Raw genomic sequence first — 24,877 nt, forward strand, 5'->3', positions numbered from 1 at the left:
ATAGATATATTTTGTAACATTCTAAAAGTCTCATACACTTCAATAAGTATAAAATACACTATATTCACTTGTAAAAGTAAAATACATTTATTGATAAATATATAAAATTATAATCATTTATTTTTTTATCTTATTTTTTTTTATTAAAAAAATAAATAATGCTAAATATACTTTTGGATAATTATTATCGTGTTAATTATTGTGCCTTTTATCCCCAACAGCAGGGGTGCATTTTACCCCAAATACCATACTTTTACATATTCTTCCGTTATTGAAAAACTGTTCCTTTAACTACATTGAACAACACTGAAAATCATTAACAAGACCTTTGTCTCAAAACATGTTCAATAATTTTAGCGAATCGCGATTCTCATTTGGTACTTAAATCTACATTAACTATTAGATCAAATTAGCACAGAATCAACTTTGCGCTGCTGCCCGCGATCAGAAGCGGATGTTTTGGAAGTGGTAATTCTTTGTGCCATCTAGTGGTTCAGATGAAAAATAAAATCACAGGCGTGATTACCCAATTTTACCCCGTTGCACCCTATAATATTCCCATAGTTCAGACAGAGAACGGTGTGAAAGAATGACACTCCAGAACAAACAGAGAGCCAAAATTATATTATCATTATATTTATAATTATCATAATTTCTTCTGATAAATCTCACCTGGAGCTTAATTTGTGAGAAAATTTATCACATTAACTCTGAAACATGAAACATGTCTGGAACTGTTCACTGAGTCAATGAGTGGGTGTGTGTCTGCTCACACACACATACACACACAAACATGCAAATGCTCTTGGCTATTCTCAAGGCTGATGATTTTAACCCTTTCACAGATCACAAAAGCCTATCAAACATTTCCCATCGAAGCCTCGTCAACGAGGATGTGACAATCATAAACCAAAAGCGACTGGGAAGTGTATGTTTCCATCTGTCTTTATGAATGACCAGCCAGTCTGAGTCCTCTTGAGTTACACTTCACCCAGCTGCTTAGCATTTGGCTTGGTCCGCTTCAAAGAACTTTGTTTTTTTTCTCGTCTCCTTCATTCACAGTGGTTTTTATTGGCTATAGCAGAACATATAGGCATGCAGGGAGGCCTCTGGTGAGCTGAAATAATAGAAGAGGTAGCCAGCGCTGTTGCCTAAGACAAGCACTAGCAGTACGGGACACATCCATCGTCTCAATACACACACAGGAGAGTTACACTCTAGCCAAAAATCAGCTGAACCCATATTAAACATTATGTAACACGCACCAGAGTGAAATAAACAACTCTACTATCTATTTTTTTAATTCTGTCTTCAACATTTTGACTAAATTTTAGTTGTGCACAGGATGGCTAATGGGGTTTCTAACATAATCTGAAAGGGCTTCTTCAATCCCCTAAGGATTCTTTTAAATGACAAAAACAAAAACTACACTTAATTGAACTGAAAATCTTTTTTAGTAGGGTCTCTCAGTGTGTTCTTATTTGCTCCTGTTGGGATCGAAGTTATGACAGAATTTCCATTAGCAATGTAAGCCCGTCTAGATCGGCCCAATGGCGGCATCCGATAGAACGGGTGAAGGTCTCTGCGCGTTACTGTCTTTCCTTTCATGCAACACAACAAGATTAAATGAAATACATTTTGTATTTGTCTCATATGTATTACCTCGTTATTTCATCTGACTCCATAAATGAAAAAGGTTTTAATGATATCCGAGCATCATTAAATGTGAGCGAATGTTTGATTATTCCTTTTAACTCTTTACTTATATTTTACCCGTTCATATTAGGAAGCTATGTCGCTCAGAGGTCCTCACACCTTGTTTAACGCGGATCTCACGATCACAAGCTTGGCAGCTTCGGTTGCCAAACAGAGGTAATTGGCTATATACCAGAGATTGGCTGCATTCACGCTTACACAATCAAAGATACTTTGGTATAGCCCCCATGGAATTGCAAACACTTGAAATTAAAGTAACGTTTACTTCAGTAGAGGTATGGCCACTATTACAGATATAAGCTGACCAACATTACTTCTCTTATAATAGCTTTGGATTGGCCATGCTGTGGTTTCCCACGTACACTTATCTAAAGTAACATTAAATTAAAACAGAGTTAAGACACCCAAATTTAGATTGTGCAAGCATCATTTTTGGTGTTCTAAATGGAAATTCACTTCTTGTCTTTGCGAACCACGTACACTTGAATTAGTGCCAAATATTAGTCGTCACTAATCTGACACAAAACTTGCGGGAACATTCGAATCTGTTTAATCTACTTGGGAAAACAATTTCAGAGTCAGTCGGGATAAAATCAAATGTAACAATTATGTAAATGTGTCATGCCAATTTCATACTCAGTTCAAAGATAATAAATACAAAAGTTACAAATCGCCCTAAGCCTCTAGTTGCATTTCTTTATATAGACAGAAACTTCTGTCGCATGGAAATATTTGCTAACAATGGGAATTTGCATTCAGAGTTTACACCTTTTGGGGGCAGAATGACATTTGCCTGGAAGACACACCCTCCTCAGTGTGCGAGTTACCTCTAAACTCTTAAGAACTTTATTACCTTTTGGTTTACTTCTTTGGGAATGAGACATTTGTACCAGTCGCACTGAGACATTTCAAATGATACCAAACATGTGTAATACTGTATGATAATTATCCACATTAAACCATATAGATTTTTGGGTGAATTTTGGTGATCTCAGCATGAGAGAGAAGGAGTGGGGGAAGAGGGAAAGAGATGCATTCTGAGGTGAGACTTGCGTCTCAAATGGTGATTCTAACTTCACAAGAGAGAGTTTTCTCAGAGAGTTGCCCTCTCTGCCAGTTCTTCCAGTTTTTCCAGTCTTACAGCAATACAGTGCACAAGGTTAGAATGGAAGTCCATAACCTTTTCACAGCAAAATTTAATTATATTATGAGTTCTCAACAAAAATAAAAGTGTGTTATTTGAGCTTTAAAGTCAAAAGTAAAGTTGTGTGGGGTTGTAATCATCTGTTTATCTACTGTAGATAAACTTCAAGTTATAGCTTGCAAAGTTCCTTGGTTTACAAACTTTACATGGTCCTGACAGGAATTGAAAGACTGGATATTACTTTGCACAGATATGGTCAGCAAGCATTCCTATATTAACAATGATATCGAAAGTCGAAGTCTTTTTGTAACAGTATGTTTTTAAACATTAATTCCAGTGCAGAGCCTTGCTCTATTAATTTCCATAGCAAGTGCCTTGCTGTAAATGTGATTTTTGTTTCTGCACTGTCGTTCAAAAGTGTTTAAGAAGTTAATACTTTCAGCAAGGATGCTTTAAATGGATCAAAAGTGACAGCAAAGACATTTATAATTTTACAAAAGATTTCAAATATATGCTGTTCTTTTGAACTTTCTATCAAAGAATCCTGAAAAATGCATCACGGTTTCCACAAAAATATTAAGCAGCACAACTGTTTTCAACATTGATAATAATCAGAAATGTTTATTGAGCATCAAATCATCATATCAGAATGATTTCTGAAGGATCATGTGACACTGAAGACTGGAGTAATGATGCTGAAAATTCAGATTTGACATCACAGGAATACATTTTTATTGTATTTTTATCATATACATGCAGCCTTGATGAGCATAAGAGACTTCTTTTATAAACATTAAAAACCCTTACAAATATTTTCTGTTCTAATGAACAGCCATAGATATTTACATTGAACTCAACTGAACCCAAAATATTACTTTTAAATGTCGGATATCACTTAAGGAAATTTTTCTGTCCTGTTTCTGCCCAATTCATTTCTCCGTCCAATATCTGGAATTGCACATATTGCATCAGAATTGAGAAATAGTCTGTATAAAAAAAAAAGAACAGGAAAAAACCTTTGAGTAAACATGTTTCACTTTTCTCCTTTTGTTCAGAAAGAGGCTTGTAGGCATGACAGGATCCATGTATACAAGATTGTGCACTCGGGAATTGTGTGAAAAACTTGTGTTAAGATGTGTGTAGCACTGTTAAAGGATAAGACCAGGTGGATCTGTAACGGAACCCCCCCCCCCACCACACACACACACACACACACACACACACACACACATCCTCAGCCTCTACCAAAACAAGGTGAACAGGCAGAAAGGCTAATGGCTTCCTGACATTGAAACCACATTCACGTTCTGGAATGATTCCACACTACAAAAAACTGAATAGAAGAGGGGACGAAACGGGGGAGAATGAAAGAGAGAGCGAAAACACTCCATCACGTAAGTGACAAGACTTGTTGTGCCAGAGCCAAGCTGATGTGTTTAAAGGAGCTCTTAAATTACTGAAGGTAAATCCACTGCCACCTTTGTCCACAAAAACGACTCGTCAGAACTCCACATTGTTACCAAGGCTTGATAAACCACACAAGTCCACTCTGTTTTCCCATATGACCTGACCCCTACCTTTCGTTTCCGGGGGATGGGGTCCTCAAACAGGAAGTGTGTACTCTCGGTGTCCTCATTGTTGTCATCACTCTGGGAGGAAAGCAGGAAGCTCTTGCCGGCATCGTTGGAGAGGGGCGGGGACGGCGTGGAGGGCACCGATTGGTCACTGGCGTCCCAACTCCAGTTCCCACTGGTGGAGCTGCTGTAGCTGGCAGACAGGCTCTCCTTCCAGCCCTTACTAGCCAGATCTACAACCCAAGACAGAACACAGCAATTTTAAAAGCAAGAAAAGAGCTTTGACAGTTTCACTGACCAGTTGGGCTATTACAAGTCAGCAGTGAACACTAGGGGTGTGAATCGTCACTGGACTCACGATTCAATTTGATTACAATTATCAGGTCAACGATAATCAATATCACGATGCATCACGATGAGTTGCAATATTACTGCACATGACTAGACTTTCGTCAATGAATACAAACAGTCAGATATGAACCTTTTTATTTTATCTGCTCCAAGAATGTACACTTCCTGAATCGCCGCCTCCCTCCGCCATTTTACGCTAGTAAAATGATACGCTAATAATCGATTATGGTCTATTACTGCATCGATGCGGAATCGTCCACGTTAGAAACGCATAGAAACGATTCATTTTTAACACCCCAAGTAAACACATCCACAGATTTAACACAAAAAACAAAACACCAAAATAAAATAAACAAAACACCAAAACAAACAAACAAACAAACAAACACAACCAAAAAAACACAAAAATATTATAAAATACAAAACAACACAACTAATTAAAACTCAAAACAACACAACTAATTAAAACTCAACAAACCAACTAATTAAAACCGAAAAAAATGAGTAAAAGAGGCATATTTAAACAAATAATCAATTAGGGGACCTATTATGCCTTATTATTAAGTCTTGATTTTGTTTTAAGGGTCTACTAGAATAGGTTTAAAGCTTGAATGTTTAAAAATGTTATTTATTATTATTTTATATTATATAAAAATATGTATTATTTTTCACATATTCTCCATTGTTGCAGCTCCTCTCTTCCCAGTCTGTCAGTAATGGTCAGTTTAGTTCCTGTCTCTATGAAGCCCCTCCTTCTGAAAAGTGCACTGTGTTCTGATTGGTCAGCTGGACCAGTGTGTTGTGATTGGTCAACCGCTTTATGCATGTTTAAAAAATGTCACGCCCCTTTACCATAACCGCGAGTTTCAACTAACTCAAATCAACCAGGCCTCGTCCCCTTTATTAAGCGCATATCTTGGGCGGGAATTATTAAAATGAGGAATATTGTGACGTGTTTGTTCCCGGAAGAAAACTCAATCGAGGCGATATTCAGTGTAACTGATATAGAGAATAACTCCCTTAGGAGTATTTATTAACTTTGCAGACCTTTTCATGCTCAAACAGCAACATCACACAAAGTTGAACATGTAAAGGAGAATAATAGATCCGCTTTAATATAAGGCTGGTATCTTACCAAAGCAAAATGGTATCTATCCAAACCTATACCGCAATTATTATTTGAAGGCTAGTCCAATTTCTGTTAAAGTGAGCATGACATATATGCCAAGATATCCTTTTTCTCACAGAATCCAGGAAATTTGGCATTAGACCCGGTGTGAATAGTATTTATTTGTTTGTGAATATTTTATACTGTTTAGTCACTTTGCGCTGATGAGAAGATACAAAGAAGAAGAAGAAGAAGAAGAGATAGCACACAACACTGGATCAAGATAAAATAACAGAGTCACACTAAAGCCATTGTGTTATTTCATTAATGCGTGATAGAAATTGGTTTCACACGTTGTTTTGTTGCCTGTGGCAGTTTTAGTCAAAGAAATGTTTTTTAAATTGCAACACATGACCTTGTTTACACTAATGAATGTGGACATTTCCAGTAAATGTGTTTATATGAGACTCATTTGTTAAAATACAATAGTTTCAATGTACTAAAATGTAAAAAAAAAAGTGTTAAAAGTAAAATGTACTAAAGTGTAATAAGTAACACTTTACAATAAGGTTCAATTAATTAACATCAGTCAGTTTATTAGGTATCAACTAACTAACAATGATCTACATTTTATGCAGCATTTATTAATATACACACATAAAAAATCCTGGGTTATTTTTTTCAATCCAAACACTGTTTTTTGGGGGGTTATTTTTGTTTGGGTATATTTTGTGTTACCCAGTTCCTAGGTCAGACGTAACAACCCAGCGGTTGAGTTATTTATCGCAGGCTTTTTGCATCCTCTTCAAGAGAGAGTTGAAGCGCCATCCAATTGGTGCATTTCTTCTGTAGAATACAGGTATATTTTATTTTATCTCTAAAATGGTTACTTGGTAATCATTTCATTTTATGCAAAGCAACATACAGGGACGGTAGCAGTTAGCAGATGAAGTTAGCAGTTCCCCCGCCAAACACAATTACAGCTCCGGCACGAGAACCAGCGCCATTACGGTGGAAACACTATAACAGAGACTGGTCAATTGCACTTGAATTCAGAATTTGAGGGATGGGTTTACAGTTAATGTCAACAGGCGACTGTTTTTGGACAGGAATGTTGTCGCAGGATGGGCAATGTTGATCTCGGAACATGTATTACTTGGCAAAATCACAGTGACCTTTTAACCTAGTGTTTTTTTTAAAGTGTAGATTAAAGTTATTTTATAATTATACTGGTTATGGTTAATTCATGTTTGTTCATAATACAATTATTAAAAATGTATTAGTAAATGTAGAAATTAAAGGTATAACTTGTCAAATTAAAGGGGTAACTTTCTGATTGTTCAAAACTAAAACATAATTTAAATCTCCAACCTCCGGGAATGTGTGATAAAAACATAATGGCTGTAAACACAATTCTAAAAATATACCATACATACACAGTTGTATGTTGATTTTAAGCAATTACAACCCTGAACAAACTAACTTAAACAACTAAATCACTATGCTTAAAGACATGTCACACAACCTTGAGCAACAGTTCAAGCTGTGCTGACCTTGAATGACTCCAAAAGGGCAAATCACCTCCATTTCATGACACTTGACCTCTTAGGATAATGGTCTGGGTTCTTCCAGCAAGCGTGCACTTGCAGTTTAGCAAATGTCTTTCATTCAAAGTGGCTTACAGTGCACTAATTACAGGAACCGACTCTCTGGAGTACCATGATTTAAGGGTTAAGTGTTAGGCTCAAGGACACAAAAGTGACAGGAAAGAATTGTAATTTAAGTAGCCCTACACAGTTTGACTCACTGACTCCAAGTCACTGTTTAACATCCCACTCAGGTCAGCAGTGATGCCTTAGAAGAACCATTCTTGGTTCCCCGAAGAACCTTTCAGTGAACAGTTCTTAAAGAACCATTTTTTTTCTTACTGCGAAGAACATTTTAATAATATCAAGAACCTTTTTCTACTATAAAGAACCTGTCATGCACTTGAAAGGTTCCATTGATGTTAAAGTTTCTTCATGGAACAATCAATGCCAATGAAGAACCTTTATTTTTAAGCGTGTAGTTTCTGCTTCAGTCCTGTATGAAGATTGATGTACCATTGTTTGATTTTTTTTTTTTTTCGCCACACGAGTGTTTTGCTGTGGTGTAATCCATTTCACATAAACCTAAACTGTGGTTGGTCGCTTAAGTCCTTCAGACAGTCTTGGCGAGAACAAGCTTCCTTGAGGAGGCCTTATGCCGTTAGTCATTAGGCTACATTAATCTATACTGAGCTACCGGCAGGCCATATTTATTTAGTCCTGGTGGGGAGGAAAAGGACTCTTGTCTTTTATTTGTGCAGCCACCAGGATACAGTATAATAAGTCTTTAATTTCCCAGATGGGCAATGTGTTTGCATTAAATTTAAAAAAAAATTACAATGCAAAATGAAAAACACACAAAATCCAATCCCAAGGCCAATGTCCTTTGATTAAATAGTAATGGAGAGTAAGGAAAGCTGTGCCACTTTTTACTTAAATTGTCCTCTAGGCAAGAGTAATGAGATATAATAATATTTCAGGATATGTGCCTTCAACTGAAAGCTTCTATATCAAAGTGACAGAAATATTAGTTATACAAACATAAACCAGAGAAAAACTATGTACTAATGTCCAGTGTCATTTTAACTCTTTCCCTGCCAGCATTGCAGTTGCCAGCCAAAGCCAGCGTTTTGTTTTACATTTTCTCAAAATTGTAATGGCCCAAAGAATATTTTGTTGTATGTATATCTAAACATAAAATATATCAAAAGAAAGAATAGACCAACCCAGTTTTATTCTATCTCAATGCATTATTTTTTATCAACACTTGAATGTCGGTAAGTAAAAAAAAATAAAAAATAAAAAATAAACATTTTGAGCAAAAAGCTGAGAAAAACACAATTTTGTCAAAGACTACATTCAGATCGGATCATTCAGAACAATGATAAAAAATACACATAGATGGAGTAGACTGAGCTTCCAAAGCTTCACAGTCCTATAGCTTGTCACATTATGTTCAGCCTAGTTTCATTATCATGGACTTTTAGTTTGTTTTAATGTTCATCATGTGTTCCTTTTGTTCGGTTTTCCCACTCCTCATTATTAGTTCATACGTGTCAGATGTGTTCTATTAATCATCCTCATTTGTGTTTTCTATATAAGTTGGTCCCTCACATTCCTTCTCTGTCCGATCACTGTTATGTGTAAGTGTGTGTTACTCAGCCTGTTTACCTGTCTTCTGGATTATTATTAAAACATTGTATTGGAAATTATCATCTTCTTTGTCTGTCTTCCTGCAACCCACTGTGACAGATGATCGGACCGCCCAATATGGACGAACAGGCAAGTTTATCGTCCAGGTTCAGAACCATGATTTATTTTCTTTTGTCAAGAATTTTCTTTGTTTGGCCGTCACCAGCTCCCTGGACGACAAAACCCTGAAGACCTTGTTCTGGATCGGGGCAACCTTCCACCATCATATCGACCTCCCAGACACCACAGGTCTGAACTGGAAGGAGACCGTCATCAGGTGTCTGGAGAGCGTCGCGCCCTGATCCAGAGCACTGCCCGTTTCACAACCGCGGAGAAGTCACGTGAGCCCCCCGCAGACCTGACCAGGGGTGTGAGCCCGAGACCCCAGCGGCCGAGGGAACTGAGACGGAGGACTGGCTGATAGACTTCGACAGGGACTTGTCAACTCCCACCCTATCCCACCTGCTATCTGAATTATCTGTTTTACTCAAAGAGAAATGGGAAATAATTTTTGCTTTATCCAGTGTGTGAACTGTGTCATGATTACCTTTGTTCTCTCAAGTCTTGTTTCATCGGCAGCACCACAGAACTCAGCCAGTCCTCCAGTCCCATCGCTGCCGGATACTTGCAGCCCTGCGCCGTCTCCGGGAGTCCCTGCATTGACGTCGAGCCGCAGGTCGAGCAACCACCAGCAGCCCCTATCCTGGAGGATCCTTCGGCTCCGCCTCTGGCCTCGGATCCCTTCACTCCATCTCATCCCACCGACCTGTCGGCTCCGTCTTGGCTCCTCCCACCTTCGGCTCCACCAGAGACCCTCAGTCTAGTGGCTCCTCCAGATTCCCTCGTCCCACCGGCTCCCCCTTGGTCAGTCGTCACACCACTTCCGCCACGGACTTGCGGGCCATCCGTTGCGCTTCGTCCCTCCACCCCTTTGGCTGTAGCAGGTTTCTCCTTCCCGTCGGCATCGCCTCTGTCCTCACTCACACCGGCTCCACCTCAGCCCCTTGGGTACTCTGGCTCCAACTACGAAGCTCATCACCGCGACATCACCTGGGTCTCCTGCACCAGCCCTCGGTCTGCGCCTGCGGATCCACCGGCTCTGTCTCCGTTGGTCGTCCCCCAGTTCTCATCAGCCTCGTCACCATCTGGACTCCTCCCTCTCTTGAGTCTGCCGTGATCTGTCGGCACTGAGGAGCTCTGAATCTGTGCTTGAGGACCATCTCCACTGTCACCGCCAGGGGATCATCCTCCTCCCATCACCAGCCCTGTCTTCTGGATTATCATTAAAACATTGTATTGGAAATTATCTTCTTCTTCGTCTGCCTTCCTGCAACCCACCGTGACATAGCTCTTCCTGGGTCGACATTTTTTTCGGTAACATTAGGCAGTTTTAATTAGGGATGTCCGGATCCAATCACATGATCGGAAATCGGGCCCGATCACGTGTTTTCAGACTCGATCGGAATCGGACGTTACCTCCCGATCAGGACTCGGATATATATATTCTCATTATTTTTTAACACATCAATATTTATGCGGTGGCACAGAGTTACGCCGGTTTCACACTGCACGCGTTAGTAAGCAGCGCAGGAGCAGTGCGTATGGTGAGCAGGAGCAGGACACGTGCGTTTTGCTTTCACACTGGCAGCGTTTGTCACGCGCGGCTGAACCGCGGGTTGTGTAGGCTACAGACAGAGTACTCCATAATGGATAAGTTGGCATTGCTTTTTTTCGTTTTCAAATACATTTAAGAGAAAAGACTTGTCAAGAAGCTTATTTTATTAATAATTTCATTTATATAACTTTTGTTTCATCTTTGATTTTATTGTTATGGCAACAAGTTTGTTTTTGGACATTTGTTTTCTTTTTAAATTGCTGTTGGTCATTTGATTGACTGTTTAAAACACAATAGATATCATCAATGCACTTTTTGGATAAAACTGCGGTGTATTTTGGCCATGATCAATGTATTGTCACTTTAATTCAGCAAAAGCGGTGCAGCAAAAATAGACTCGGCGCCGAAACGATCGCGGCACTCCTGCTCTGCTCTGCTACGCACTGCCGCGCCGCCTCTGCGCGCGGTGTGAATGCTCTAAAGCCTGGTTTAATCTGTTAACATGGGCGGCGAAAAAAAATATGCGCTGCACGCTCTGCTAACAGTGCAGTGTGAAACCGGCGTAAGAGTTAAGAGTGCAGTTCCTAAAAGCACATTACTGGCTTTGCAAACACTGTAGCACTTTTATTTTTTATTTGTTTACATGCCTGCCGGGTATTTTAAGTTGAGGTGCTATTTGTTTATATATTAGACTTTTTTTATATTTACTGTTGCACTACAAAAGTGAAGAATTTATGTATTACTTGATTGTTCAAGCTACCTCACAGAAGTGCTCTGTTTGTTAACAGAGTTGTTGAATGTTAAAATAAGGTGAATTAAATAAAAAATAAGAAACAGTTTTTTTTTTGGATCTGTTTTTTCGCTCTTCTTTATTCTTTTTTTATGTATTAAGTATCGGATCGGGACTCGGTATCGGCAGATACTCAAAATCAAATGACTCGGACTCGGACTCGAAGGCAAAAAAACCTGATCGGGACATCCCTAGTTTTGATTTATATGCTGTTTAATGTTGATGATCGCGTTATTTTACACATGCATCTGCTTACATATGACATTGCTTGTTTCTCACCAGTGTTTTGAACTGGAGATTCTGTACTCTTTCAGAAGATGTGTAATAGCGTACAACAGTGAAAACACGGAAAGCCTGAAAATTGCGTCAATGGCGGTGAAAAAGTCTTATTTTGCTGCACATTCTCCTTTTCATGGAGGAAAAGGTTTAATCACTGAACCTCTACAGCGGCATATGAGGCACCCTTTCTAAGTATATGATCAAGTGACAAATATTAATACACTACCGATCAAAAGTTTGGGCTAAGTGAGAATTCATAATGCTTTTGAAAGAAGTCTCTTGCTGCATTTATTTGATGAAAAATACAGTAGTACCACGTAGCAGACCTATGCAGGTGGTGCAGAGGAGGCGGAGGGCTGGAATACTAATTTGCATAGCATGCAGTGACAGTGTATTCACTGGATTGGTTATAAAGGGAATTGACAATGAATATGTGAAATCGATTAGCTGAAAACTATAATATTGAATGAACCAATCAGAACACCAATAGAGTTTAATGGCTGAACAATTCATTAATTTCTTTCAAAGGTATAAAATAGTCAGTCTTACTGATTCCAAACTTTTGAACGGACACCCCAATCTCCCCTATATTAACAATAAAGCATTAATAAATAAACTGTTCATCCACAATCCATCATTGATGTAGCCTAATGTTGGCCAACTAAAATAGTACAATATAAAACCAGAGAAGGTCAGCTAAGACCACATGATAGCTGATGATTTGAGTAACTCAATAACTGAAGCAACAAACGAGAGGGAAATCCTCCATGGAAAAAGTTCAGGGGATCCATTAAAACAGTCTGTTCCTTCCAAGACACAAATGTAAGGGACTGTGGAGTGACACAGCTTAAGAATACTCTCACTTTTCATTTTGTTCTAGAATCTCTGAAAAGGTCAGAACAAACGCAATACAAGAACGCTTTCACCACAGTCCAGTTAACATTAAAAATCCTGCTCTTCAAAAAAGAACAATCTTTGGCTTCACTTCTTGAAGGAATAGCTCTGTTCAACAAATCAGTTGATCCAGTTCACAAAAATGATCCCTTTTTTAAGTTTGATTCACTGACTCCAAGTCAATGATTAAGCTTTTGAAGCTTGAAAGCATTAGTACCCAATTATTCTAACGGCATGGAAAAGAGCAACAGCTATATTACTCAAAACATCTTATTTTGTGTCATATGGGTTTGGAACAACATGAGGGTGTCATTTTCATTCAAGGACAAAACAAGTTTTTGATTCAAAGTCTAATAAAACATAAATGCGAGAGCTCAAGCACTTTTGCTGCACAATGTCTTTTGTCTTTTCTTCTGAAAATCTGTCAGCATACTTTTGGTTTTGGAAGCCCTGAGCTAAAGGACGGACCAGTCACTGCACTTACAAACCCATTCAAAAGCAAGTCTGGGGTTTCCTTTCATCATGCTAAAGGGGACATAAAATGGAAAACAGGCCTTTTCTTGCTCTTTTTAAATTCGAGTCCGATGACCATGTAGACCTATGATTATATTCATGCAAAACTCATTTCTACACAGACTATTTTGTGAAACAAATCTGCAAAAACATCCCGTTTAGAAATCTTTGTAGTTATTTTGTAGTCACATTTACAACAGCTATTCTAATGAACTAATGTGTGAACTACGCTGGTATGCTGAGATTAGCCAATCATAACAGAGGCCATTTACATCCAGAAGTCTTAAAGGTACAGTAGGGAATTGTGCTCTTATAAACTACTGCTAACTCAAACTTTCTGGGGAAATGTTTTTAGATGAAAACTGAAAGAGCTGTCGGAAGCTTAGTGAGGGTGACTTTGAAGTCGAGCGACTGTGGTGTAGTTTCGTTTATAGCCTACCTTTAGCTTTCACTTTTGGTGACTGCATTTAGGCTTCAAAATTCATAAAAGTTGTGTTCATCTGTGATATTTATCTTGATTGCCAAAACGTGTAGTAGCAAAAGTCATAAACTTTTGTTGATCACAGAGCTTGGTTTTTTAGATAATTCAAAATTCCATGAAAAAAAACCTATTGGGTTTTTATCAAGGGAACCAGTGTGATGCGAAATGCCATTTGGCCTACCAAGTGACGTCATACCTGCACCACTCTATTCACCAGCAACACTGGCTCAACCAATGTTGTGAGTTTGGGGCGGGACGATCAGTTTGAAATGGACTGGACTGGTTCCATTAGAAGACAGTGTTCGAAAACAACCATTATTTTTGCAATTCTGTTTAGTTGTACAAAGCCATTTTCTATATAAATCAAATAAAATTGGAGAAAGCAGGAGTTCTTTTGGGCTCTTATGGAGGTTTAGAGCTTGATTGACAAGCCGCCACTCAACCTGAACGTTCTGGGATCTATCAGTTAACAGGGAGGTGAGCACTAGCATGGTAGATGGGGTCAAAGCGGAGTTTAACCTGAGGCACTGGAGGAAGGGTTGAGCACCAACGGGCTGGTGGACAGTGTGGTCAGGACGGTGGCAGCCATCACTTCTTTATCAGCATGACCAGAAGGCCTCCTGTTAAAAGAGAGAGAGAAAAGAGGTTTAAAAGACCCGGATCAGCTGAAACCAATTACGTCAAGCAGACCCAGATGTTTAGCGCACTCTCACACCAACATAAAACATCACACATTTGTTAGGTGGGTTGCCCGGCCCGGCATCGCTCTCTTTCTCTCTCTGCCTAAGTGGCGTTCTCTCTCTTCCCACAGTAAACACTTCTCTCGGCCGTATCGCAGCTCCCTACTGTGCTGAACTCATCACGGGTAATGGAAAATTCCAGCGCTGTAATAAACACTAACGCTCGGCCTCTGGTGTATGCCCACACAGCACAGCTCCATTATCAACTGTATTTATTCAGCGTGTGTGTGGGAGAGAGTTTACTCGTGTTTGTAAATCAACACCAGGATTTAGTGTGCAGTTGAATGAAATGCTCTGTTAACTGTTTAGTGTCTTGCTCACAGGTGAGACTCAACTGTGAGCTGTGTATTTATATAGTACGCGCATGATTGATGGCTGTTATATTGGATTGCAGTGAAAGGGAGAGGGAAAAAGGGAGGGAATGTGGGAGAACAGAGAGAGGAGAGGGAGTTAGCAGACACTACATTTAAATATTTATGGAAATTAACAAATGTTTAAATACGATTACTGTACATGATGAGACTGATGCCAATGCAAAAGTGGCATATTGGTTCAACAAACACAACTACACAACATTAAACATGTGATACGATGTTAGAAATGTGTCTCTTAATAATGTAACTTCTTGAACAAAGGGATCACTGCTGCCAGGCCATTAGATGGCGTTAAAAAACTATAGACTGAACATGTAACACGCATGTGCGTGACATCATCGTCTTCAGAGATTCACGTTTTTGTTGTTTACACGGAGACCGTTTTTAAAACGTGCACTTTGAAACCCATTTTCAAAACGTAGCGTTTTTCAGGCACCCAAAACGCTGTTGTCGTGTAAACCAAAAAAATCAAGGACCACTATGGAAAAAAGTTAATGCAACTTTATTGTGTTATCCTTGGCAAAGAAGTTGTAACAATATTGTATTGCTACTTTTATGTCAAGTAAACTCAAACCTCAACAAATGGCCAAAACGCATAATAAGTTTGACGTTTTTAGTTGAAAACAGCGTTGTGTAAATACTAGCCTGGTTAAAACCAGACCATTCTCAGTAGTAACTGAGTTATGGTCTGGCAAAGCTTCATTAATAACTAATTTCCAAAGGGGCGTCACCAACGGACGTCGCTCAAATGCCTCTGGGCGCAATTGGATAGACCTAAAACCAATCAGAGCGATCGTCATCGTGTAAAGCCACATGCTGCGTCCATTCGCCTAAGGTACACTACGCCATAAAAGTATGTACTCTTTTTGTGAAGAAAAGGTATTTACTTTTGAATGTGTAGCAAAAAAGTAGGCAAGCTTTGGGACATACTACTTCGTCATCTTTATCGGACAGATCTGTCGCGTGCATCCTGTCACGTAAACTGCCCTGTCAATCATCTTGTCACAGTTAAAATCCTCTATTAAATCTAATTTAATTTCCTACCGTTTCGGAGAGAAATGTAGTAGCACGTTCATCTGCCAGTGGGTCTTTCATGGAGACTGTCCTCATGTGTTTGCAATTTGTATATAATAATGCATTTAAAAGTTGCTGCGCTCCACCAACGGACGTCGCTCAAATGCCTCTGGGCGCAATTGGATAGACCTAAAACCAATCAGAGCGATCGTCATTGTGTAAAGCCCGCCTCAACGTTTCTGATTGGTGCCGCGATTTCGACGGATTAGAAATGGGCTTGAATGAGCTCTTTGCCAGACTACTTGCAGAGCAAATCTAAATTTGCCGGAAGTTGTCTGGGTTTTCCAAAAACACGTTCTGTGTGAACCGTCCCTAGGTTGTCTAGAGCGTTCTAAAGCGCAAGCTTACTGAATTATGCACCCGTTATAATAAAAAATGCGGTTCATTTTTGGTAATTGAAATAAAGCAAAATAATATACATTTTAGATGAAAAACTTAAAAAATAAAAGAAAATTAGAAATGTTGCCTCGGCAACTAACTGAAATAAATACAATTAAGTTGAAGTACCTAAATTAATAAAACTAAAACAAAAATACATCAAAGCAAAATAGAAGTATTAAAAAAATTAAAATTAATACAATAGTACATAACAAAATTACTAACATTTAAACTAAAAACTGAAAATATAAAAAAAAAACTAAAAATTTAAATATAAACTATATTAGTATATAAATAATACTCATATAAAATAGGGCTGTCAAACGATTAATCGCGATTAATCGCATCCAAAATAAAAGTTTGTTTTTACATAATATATGTGTGTGTACCAGGGTTATTATAGTTTTGCATTTTATTTTTATTTCGTTTTGACTTTTTGTTTTCAAATTCAGTTTAGTTTTAATTAGTTTTTAAAGTGGGTTTGCTAGTTTAGTTTAGTTTTTATTTTTTGAAAATGCTTAGTTTTAGTTTAGTTTTTATTAGTTTTAGTGTTAGTTTTAGTCTTTTTTTGTAATTTGGGTTATTTGTCAGGGGCAAGATTAAAAAAAGTCAGAAAAAGTTTTGTGTAATAATAAAAACATAATACAATTTTAGAAAAAAATTCACACCCCATTGAAATTCCTTTACCTCTTACAAAATCCACACGCTGTACCAAAAATCTACACATCTTCTATACAGAATTCACACCCTATACAAATACCACAGCTGTACAATTTTCACACCCTATACTAAATTTACCCTATGGGGAGAGTGGGGTGATTTGTGCCAGGGGGGAAGTAGTTCCACCCCTTGTTTCTGGAAAACCATAGAAGAAATTGGTCATGTGACCACATAATTTTGAAAAGCAATCACTTTTACTCATCCTCCAAAGAAGAGAGACACATGGCATGAGAGTTAAGCACATTTTAGTGCAAAAAACTGTTTTTTCCCTTTCAAAGTAAAATTTCTATGATTAAGGTTTTTTGATTGTAGTGTCTGAACAATTATAAACAAGTTTGAAAACATTTCACACATGTTTTAGTGCTTTAGTAGGCTACACAATGAGTCTATACAGTTAGCATGATGTTAGCTCTTAACTGCTGGATCATGCTAGTTTTTCAAAGTTGTGGGTCCGGGGTGATTTGTGCCAAAGGGCCTGGGTTAAGTTGTGCCAGATCCAGACCACCTAGACCTACATACTCACAGGGGATAATCTTGCGAAGTGAGGAGATGGGCATGCCTCATCATTGTTTGACTTAGGCCTGCCTGCTATTTGTTTAATTTAGCTAACACTGATTTCAGTTTTGAGTTTGCACTATGTTATTAAAGAGAAGTTTTATTCCGTTTTTAAGTGGCCTATGTCACAATAGTATGTTTAGAAATTAGCCTAGTCACTTTATTCTTATATGTTACATAATTGACAATGTCAACAGGCATCTATTGCCAAAGCCCTTTTGCCTGAAATGAGTCACAAATATCATATTGTGTTGCTATGGTGCTCTAAATGGTTGCTAGGGCGTAGCTTGATCGCTTCACAATGATCCTGAGAGACTGATTGGTCGTCTGAGTAGAATGAGCCCGCCCCCTTGTCTCTATGACACTGTGATCCAGAGTTGTGTTCAATACAAAATCCCTATGCAATTGACCATAGTAGGAAAAACGCATGCTATGGTATTCCAGGGTGACAATATCTAAATAAACCTTAAATGAGTAATTTTGTATTGAATTTGTCTTGCTTTCATTAGCATTACAGTTCATAACATTAAAATGTTCTGTTTTACTTCAGAAATCACTGGCACAATTTACCCCAATGTATTCCCCTAAAGGCACAACTTCCCCCGCACCAGGGGCAAGTTGTGCCATGAGACCACTTTTTCCCCAAAAGCTATATTTCTGAAACAATTTATTTCAGATCCAAAGTTATTGTTCTCAGGGATGCACCACATCCTAAAATATATGTACATCGTTAAGTTGAAGGAATTACTGCCATGGCCTCACTTTAAAGTCACTTTGAGTAAAAACTGGCACAACTCACCCCACTTTCCCTACAGTCAATAGCCTACTCATCTGGATTGAAGCAGCAAACATTAAGTGTAAAAGTAAAAAAATGACATATTATTTAATATTTGAATCAAAGCTTATATAGTGTTTTGACATCGACAACCACAACCAAAAAGTGCATTTTACCTCAAACTTGCGACTAGTTAACTTTCTAAAGAAGGCGCAATCGCTTCTCGGGTCGACATTAACACACTGACAAAATTATATTCAGAATTTAAAATATTTTGATACCACTTTTTAATGTGTGATTGTAAGGTGTTCACGAGATAGAGATACCAACCTTTAGCGAATTTGCTTTCAACGTCGAACGAACACTCGTTCTCATGGAGACGCGGTGTGCACGGAGGGGAGAGGCTGTGTGTGTGTGTGTGTGTTTGTGTGTGTGTGTGTGTGTGTGTGTGTGCGCATGTGAGAAACGCATGAGTGACAGAGAGACGGAGGGAGAGCAGGGAAAGGAAATACAGCTTAACGAATACGCTGCGTGTTTTAAATGGCGTTAAAAAATGAAAGACCTTGACAAAGACGAAAACTAAGGACATTTACTCTATAATTTTATTTTATTTTAGTTAGTTTTGCCAAACACACATTACAGTTTTAGTTAGTTATCGTTTTTTTGTAATGCCTCGTTTTTATTTTTATTTCAGTTAACGACAATGTTTTTTCCCTCCTAGTTTTCGTTTTTTTGTTAGTTTTCGTTAACGATTATAACCTTGGTGTGTACGGTGTATAATTATTTTCTATATATAAATACACACACATGCATGTATATATTTAAGAAATATTTGCATGTATATACTGTGTATATATATTTATATTATATATAATTTATATTATATATAAATATTTTATATATAAATAACACATTTTTCTTAAATATGCATGTGTGTGTATTTATATATAGAAAATAATTATACTCCATACACACATATATATTATGTAAACACAAACTTTTATTTTGGATGTGATTAATCGCGATTAATCGTTTGACAGCCCTAATATAAAACTGTATGGAACCAATAATGTGAATGTCCATATCTGACTGAAGATTATCAGTAAATAATGATTTAAATTTGGGTCTGTTCATCTCACAAAGTTACCGTTTGACTTATATATAAATAATGCAAAAGTCACATGTACCACTTTTATGTTTTATATATATATATATATATATATATATATATATATATATATATATATATAAAAAAAAATATATATATATATATATATATATATATATATATATATATTATTTTTAAAGTTTGATGATATATATATATATATATATATATATATACAGTACAGGCCAAAAGTTTGGACACATTACTATTTTTAATGTTTTTGAAAGAAGTTTCTTCTGCTCATCAAGCCTGCATTTATTTGATCAAAAATACAGAAAAAAATGTAATATTGTGATATATTATTACAATTTAAAATAATTGGTTTTCAATTTATTATACTTTAAATTATCATTTATTTCGGTGATGCAAAGCTGAATTTTCAGGATCATTACTCCAGTCTTCAGTGTCACATGTGACATCCAGTCAATCACATGATCCTTTAGAAATCATTCTAATGTTCTGATTTATTATGAGTGTTGGAAACAGTTCTGCTGCCTAATGTATTTGATGAATAAAAGGTTAAAAAGAACTGCATTTATTCAAAATAAAAACAATTTTTTTTTAATATAAATCTTCTTTATTATCACTTTTTATCAATTTAACACATCCTTGCTGAATAAAATTATTGATTTATTTAAAAAAAAATAAAGAAAAAAATTACTGACCCCAAATTACTGACCAGTAGTGTATATTGTTGTTATAAAAGATTTCTATCTTGAAAACATTTGCTTCTTTTTTTTTCTTTTCTTTTTTCTTTTTCTTTTTTTTATTCATCAAAGTATCCTAAAAAAGTATCACAGGTTATGAAAAAATATTAAGCAGCAGAACTGTTTCCAACTTTGATAATGAATCATCATATTAGAATGATTTCTAAAGGATCATTTGATAGACTGGAGTAATGATCCTGAAAATTCAGCTTTGCATCACCGAAATAAATGATAATTTAAAGTATAATAAATTGAAAACCAATTATTTTAAATTGTAATAATATATCACAATATTACATTTTTTTCTGTATTTTCGATCAAATAAATGCAGGCTTGATGAGCAGAAGAAACTTCTTTCAAAAACATTAAAAATAGTAATGTGTCCAAACTTTTGGCCTGTACTGTATATATATATATATATATAATCTAGACATATTTTTCCCACAGAAGAAACAACAGCATGAGAGTGAATGAATGAAATGTGCAAGTTTCTTTTGGGTGACCTACTCCTTAAAAGTCAATTACCTATTTCAACATTTGTAATTATGTAATCTTTTTTGAGAAAAAGAGATTTGAGGGTTATAGAGCTGCTCTGGTAATGAGATTCTTCCCTCCGTCTGATCTGCTCCACCCTGAACACAGCAGCACTGATCTAAGAACAGAAACCGACACAATGCTAAGCTGTGTCTCTGTGTTATATAATAAAAAAAATCCCACTCACACTCCCTCGTATTCCCTCATATTCCGGGCTTTTACCCCCCCCCCGCCCCGCTCTGGCAGCCCAACCAGAGCAAACTGGTTTGGAGTCGCTCTGAAAGCCAAGCCCAGATACTTGGCAGGGCTGTCAAACTTTTTTTCCTTTATCTGGGTCAACTTCCAAAAATCTTTCTATCGCTGCAAAAAAGAAGAAGAAGAAAACAGAAGAAAAAAAAAAGAAAAGCAAGCAGTGGATTAGAAGCAGACAGAATAAGGAACATAAATAAAATATGAAGGTTTTGCCTCGTTTTTAGAGAGAAGAGAGAGAAATGGCAGAGACATATTTATGCGGAAAGAAAACCGCACAGTTTTGGAAAAGAGGAGAGGAGAAACTGCTTCTAGAGGCGAAGAAATGACACACATTATAGATGAGGGCAGTATGCTGGTTTTATTACTCTATGTGTGTGTGTGTGTGTGTGTGTGTGTGTGTGTGTGTGTGTGTGTGTGTGTGTGTGTGTGTGTGAGTGCGTGTGTGTGGTGTGTGTGAGTGTGTGTGTGTGTGTGTGTGTGTGTGTGTGTGTGTGTGTGTGTGTGTGTGTGTGTGTGAGTGCGTGTGTGTGGTGTGTGTGAGTGTGTGTGTGTGTGTGTGTGTGTGTGTGTGTGTGTGTGTGTGTGTGTGTGTGTGTGTGTGTGTGTGTGTGTGTGTTGCTTTCAAATATAATTTGCTACATATATGTTCTTATGTAATACCAAAATTCAGCCTCGGAGACATAAGCCACATCCAGTGAGTGTTTTGATCTAGACTGTCAGAAACAGAACTGCAAACACACCTACATATTCACACTGAACAAATGCATCACACACACATTTAATTAGCTATCTAAATTAAGACTAGATAGACTGTGTTTTTATGTAATTCATTATAACTACTACATTACATATTTGCATTATGCATGCAATACAATACATAGTTTATTGCATTCCATAACATTATTTACTCTATTTATGAATAGTTTCTGCAAATGAGAATGTCTCTAGACTAATTGCAGTTATTTTTAATGTTTAATTGAACTAATTACATACATTTACCAATATATCTGGGGATTATGCTTTTATTGTTGTTAGATAAAGCTGAAGAAAACTTCAGAAATCATTCTAATATGTTGATTAGCTGCTCTTATTATTATCAATATTTTTGTGAAAACAAATTCATTAATGAATGGAAAGTTCAAAAAGCATTTATTTGAGATAAAAATACATGCATCATTGCTGAATAAAATTTGTAACATATTTTATATGCTGGATAAAATTCGTCGGATTTAGCCAACTTCTAGAGACTATTTAGTCAATTTAGCACCAAAAAGTGAATCCACACACTCAAAATGATTTGGTAAAGAGAGCGAGCGGGAGGATATCACAGACTCAAGCAGATTTCAGCAACAACACAGTTTTCTCTGAACGTTTCCCTCCCACTCTGTTTCTCTCACACTCACACACTGCCTGCTTTCCTGCCTTCCCGCTTCTCCACGCTTTTCCCGAAAAAGCTCTTTATCACATTCAGCTGCATGATTCATACTTTACCATATTCACACACACACACACACACACACACACACAGGGACTTAGTAAATCTGTGAATGTGTGTCTGTGTGATAAATCGGACTTACTGGAACCTAGATCGCAGAGCTCCAGTCAAATGTAAGTGTGTGTGTGTGTGTGTTACTGTTATCAATGAAGCCACATGCTCTAATCACTCTACTCAACACATCTGCAGGCCTGTGTAACACTGTGTCTAGATTTTAAGAGAGCAGAACCACACAATACTAGACAACTCTCTTTACACATGAAGCGGTCTACACTTGATTATAACGGGATTGATCTAGTTTGGTCGCATCACGGTGCTCATTAGCAAAGCGGACACTGTAAATGTGTGTGTCCACAACATGGACCCAAGGACATCTAAACAAACCAAAAAGAGGACGTGATGTCACATGATTCGAGCCTAAAAAGGATAGAATGCTGAAGCATAACTTTTTTCTCGTCTCAGTCGTGATGTTGCCATCACAGTTCGGTACAGGCGTTTGAACCGCAGCAGATCTTCGTGTGTGTGTGTGTGATGGACGATTTCTTGACGCTGTTTTGACTCCTTAACACGTTTTATGAGCTCTTCATGAGTTCTCAGCTGGTAAAAATACCATCATATGTACACACATACACCAAGCGCATTGAGCCCAGCTCACAGCATTGTTTAGGATGTTCGGTAAGTTCCGTAAATGTATTTTCTTTTTCGGACCAAAAGAACCAAGAGAACCGAACTACAAGTGTGAGCAAGGAGCTTACCGTAAACGACTCCGATTGAGATTCATGATTCCCGTGTTCTGACCTCATAAGTGCTCATACCAGTAATTCTGTTCTTCGTTCACACACAGCATCATACCGGTATTTTACTGGTAATGGTTTTTTACCGGTACTTTACCGGTACCTTCTCATACTTGGAAATTGTCAGAACTGCTTTACTGGTATTTTTGAGACGGTCCCGTTCACACATGATCTCTCAACGGTAATTTACCAGCACAGACTGTGTGTGTGAAAGGGGCTAGTAATTCAATCACTGGGCCAACTGTAAAAACTGGCCTGTCCCTGTGAATTTAGCAGAGTCGCAGGGCCTGTTTGTATTCCCCTCTGAAACAAATACACATCTATGGTCACATTACTCCAAACTAAATCCCACAACCCTGAGGAAATGAATAAAGAGCATCTCTGCTTGTGTTTTTCTCCTGGTTAGCTCTAGGTTATATTAGCTGTGAAAAGCAGCTGTGGTTTGTGTTGTGTTACAGCTATGTGCCATTGTTACAAAGCTGTGATGTGGTGGCTTGATGAAAACAGATTGTTTTTAGCGGACTCTGGTGAGAGGCGGTCTGTCAACACAACTGAAGTTTTCTGTTCAGTAAGTAAAACTACCTCAAAGAAGCCATTTAAGTTGTACACAACACTTTCTATGGGTCTGTTTTGCCTGTTTTGAAGCTTAACAGCATCTTTATCCACTTTCATTTGTGAAGAAAAGAGCAACCAGGATATTCTTCCAAAATTCACCTTTGTTCTGTGCTTTATGGAAGAAAGTAAGAACATGAGAGTAAACGATGAGAGAATTTTACAAACCATAAATAAATAACCAAATATTTCTATAAGACAGGGAATTATGCAAAATATAACAGTGAGCATCAAACTGGCTATTTGAGAAGTTATAACTGCTGAATTGGCTCTTAGAAGAAAAGGTTATACAGAACCTCACAGGGTTCTTTCAGGCGCTTCGTATATAAAACCTTTTAGGGGTTCCCATCATTTTTTTTTCCCGGAATTGTATTAATACAGATTTTTAAAAAAAATAAAAAAATCAAAAAAAAATCACAAAAACATATTTTATCACTAGAAAAAAATATAAAAAACATTGCACATAAAAGTATTATGCAGTCATTTAAGACATCTTTTTCTTATATAGAACTTTTTTTGGCATAAAGGGTTCTTTAAAATTGAATCAAAAACTCTATATACTGTAGAACCCATCGAGCGTTTAGATAAATCAGACAAGGTGATATTTTATGTTCTATTTTTCCATATAAAAAACTTGCCAAAGTAAGTAGCGCTGTCATTTCTGGCAGATATAAATGCATAGTCAATACTCAATAGTCAGACTTATCATTGACTCTTATCAATGACTCTATGTGTTTTGGATGAAGCTCACTCAGAGGCCCGCAGTGGAAACTGGAATGTTTGTGTGTTTATACAGATCATTTTGAGTGTAAATGTATAGAGAGAAAATTTCATTAGTGTATGTTTGTGTTATGTCTTAATATGTCAGTAAATGTGTAAAGTTTTGTATGTGTGTGTGTGTGTGTGTATGTGTGCATGGAGCAGGCAGTGAGAAGCACAGCTATAACTCCCACGCC

At 37.4% G+C, this 24,877-nt stretch overlaps 1 protein-coding gene across 2 annotated transcripts in view; it reads right to left on the reverse strand.

Annotated features, from left to right (window-relative positions):
• The window catches only part of slc2a4rg (SLC2A4 regulator), a 70,339-nt gene that overhangs the window by 14,168 nt on the left and 31,294 nt on the right, over positions 1 to 24,877 (reverse strand). For both annotated transcript variants that reach the window (XM_079849819.1, XM_079849818.1), the window contains exons 3-4: positions 14,263 to 14,363; positions 4,438 to 4,667 (exon numbers count right to left, since the gene is read on the reverse strand). In XM_079849819.1, the coding sequence (XP_079705945.1) occupies positions 4,438 to 4,667; positions 14,263 to 14,363 (331 nt within the window). The remainder of the gene's footprint in view (positions 1 to 4,437; positions 4,668 to 14,262; positions 14,364 to 24,877) is intronic.

Source organism: Squalius cephalus (assembly GCF_949319135.1).
Source record: "Squalius cephalus genome assembly, chromosome: 18".
Taxonomy (NCBI): domain Eukaryota; kingdom Metazoa; phylum Chordata; class Actinopteri; order Cypriniformes; family Leuciscidae; genus Squalius; species Squalius cephalus.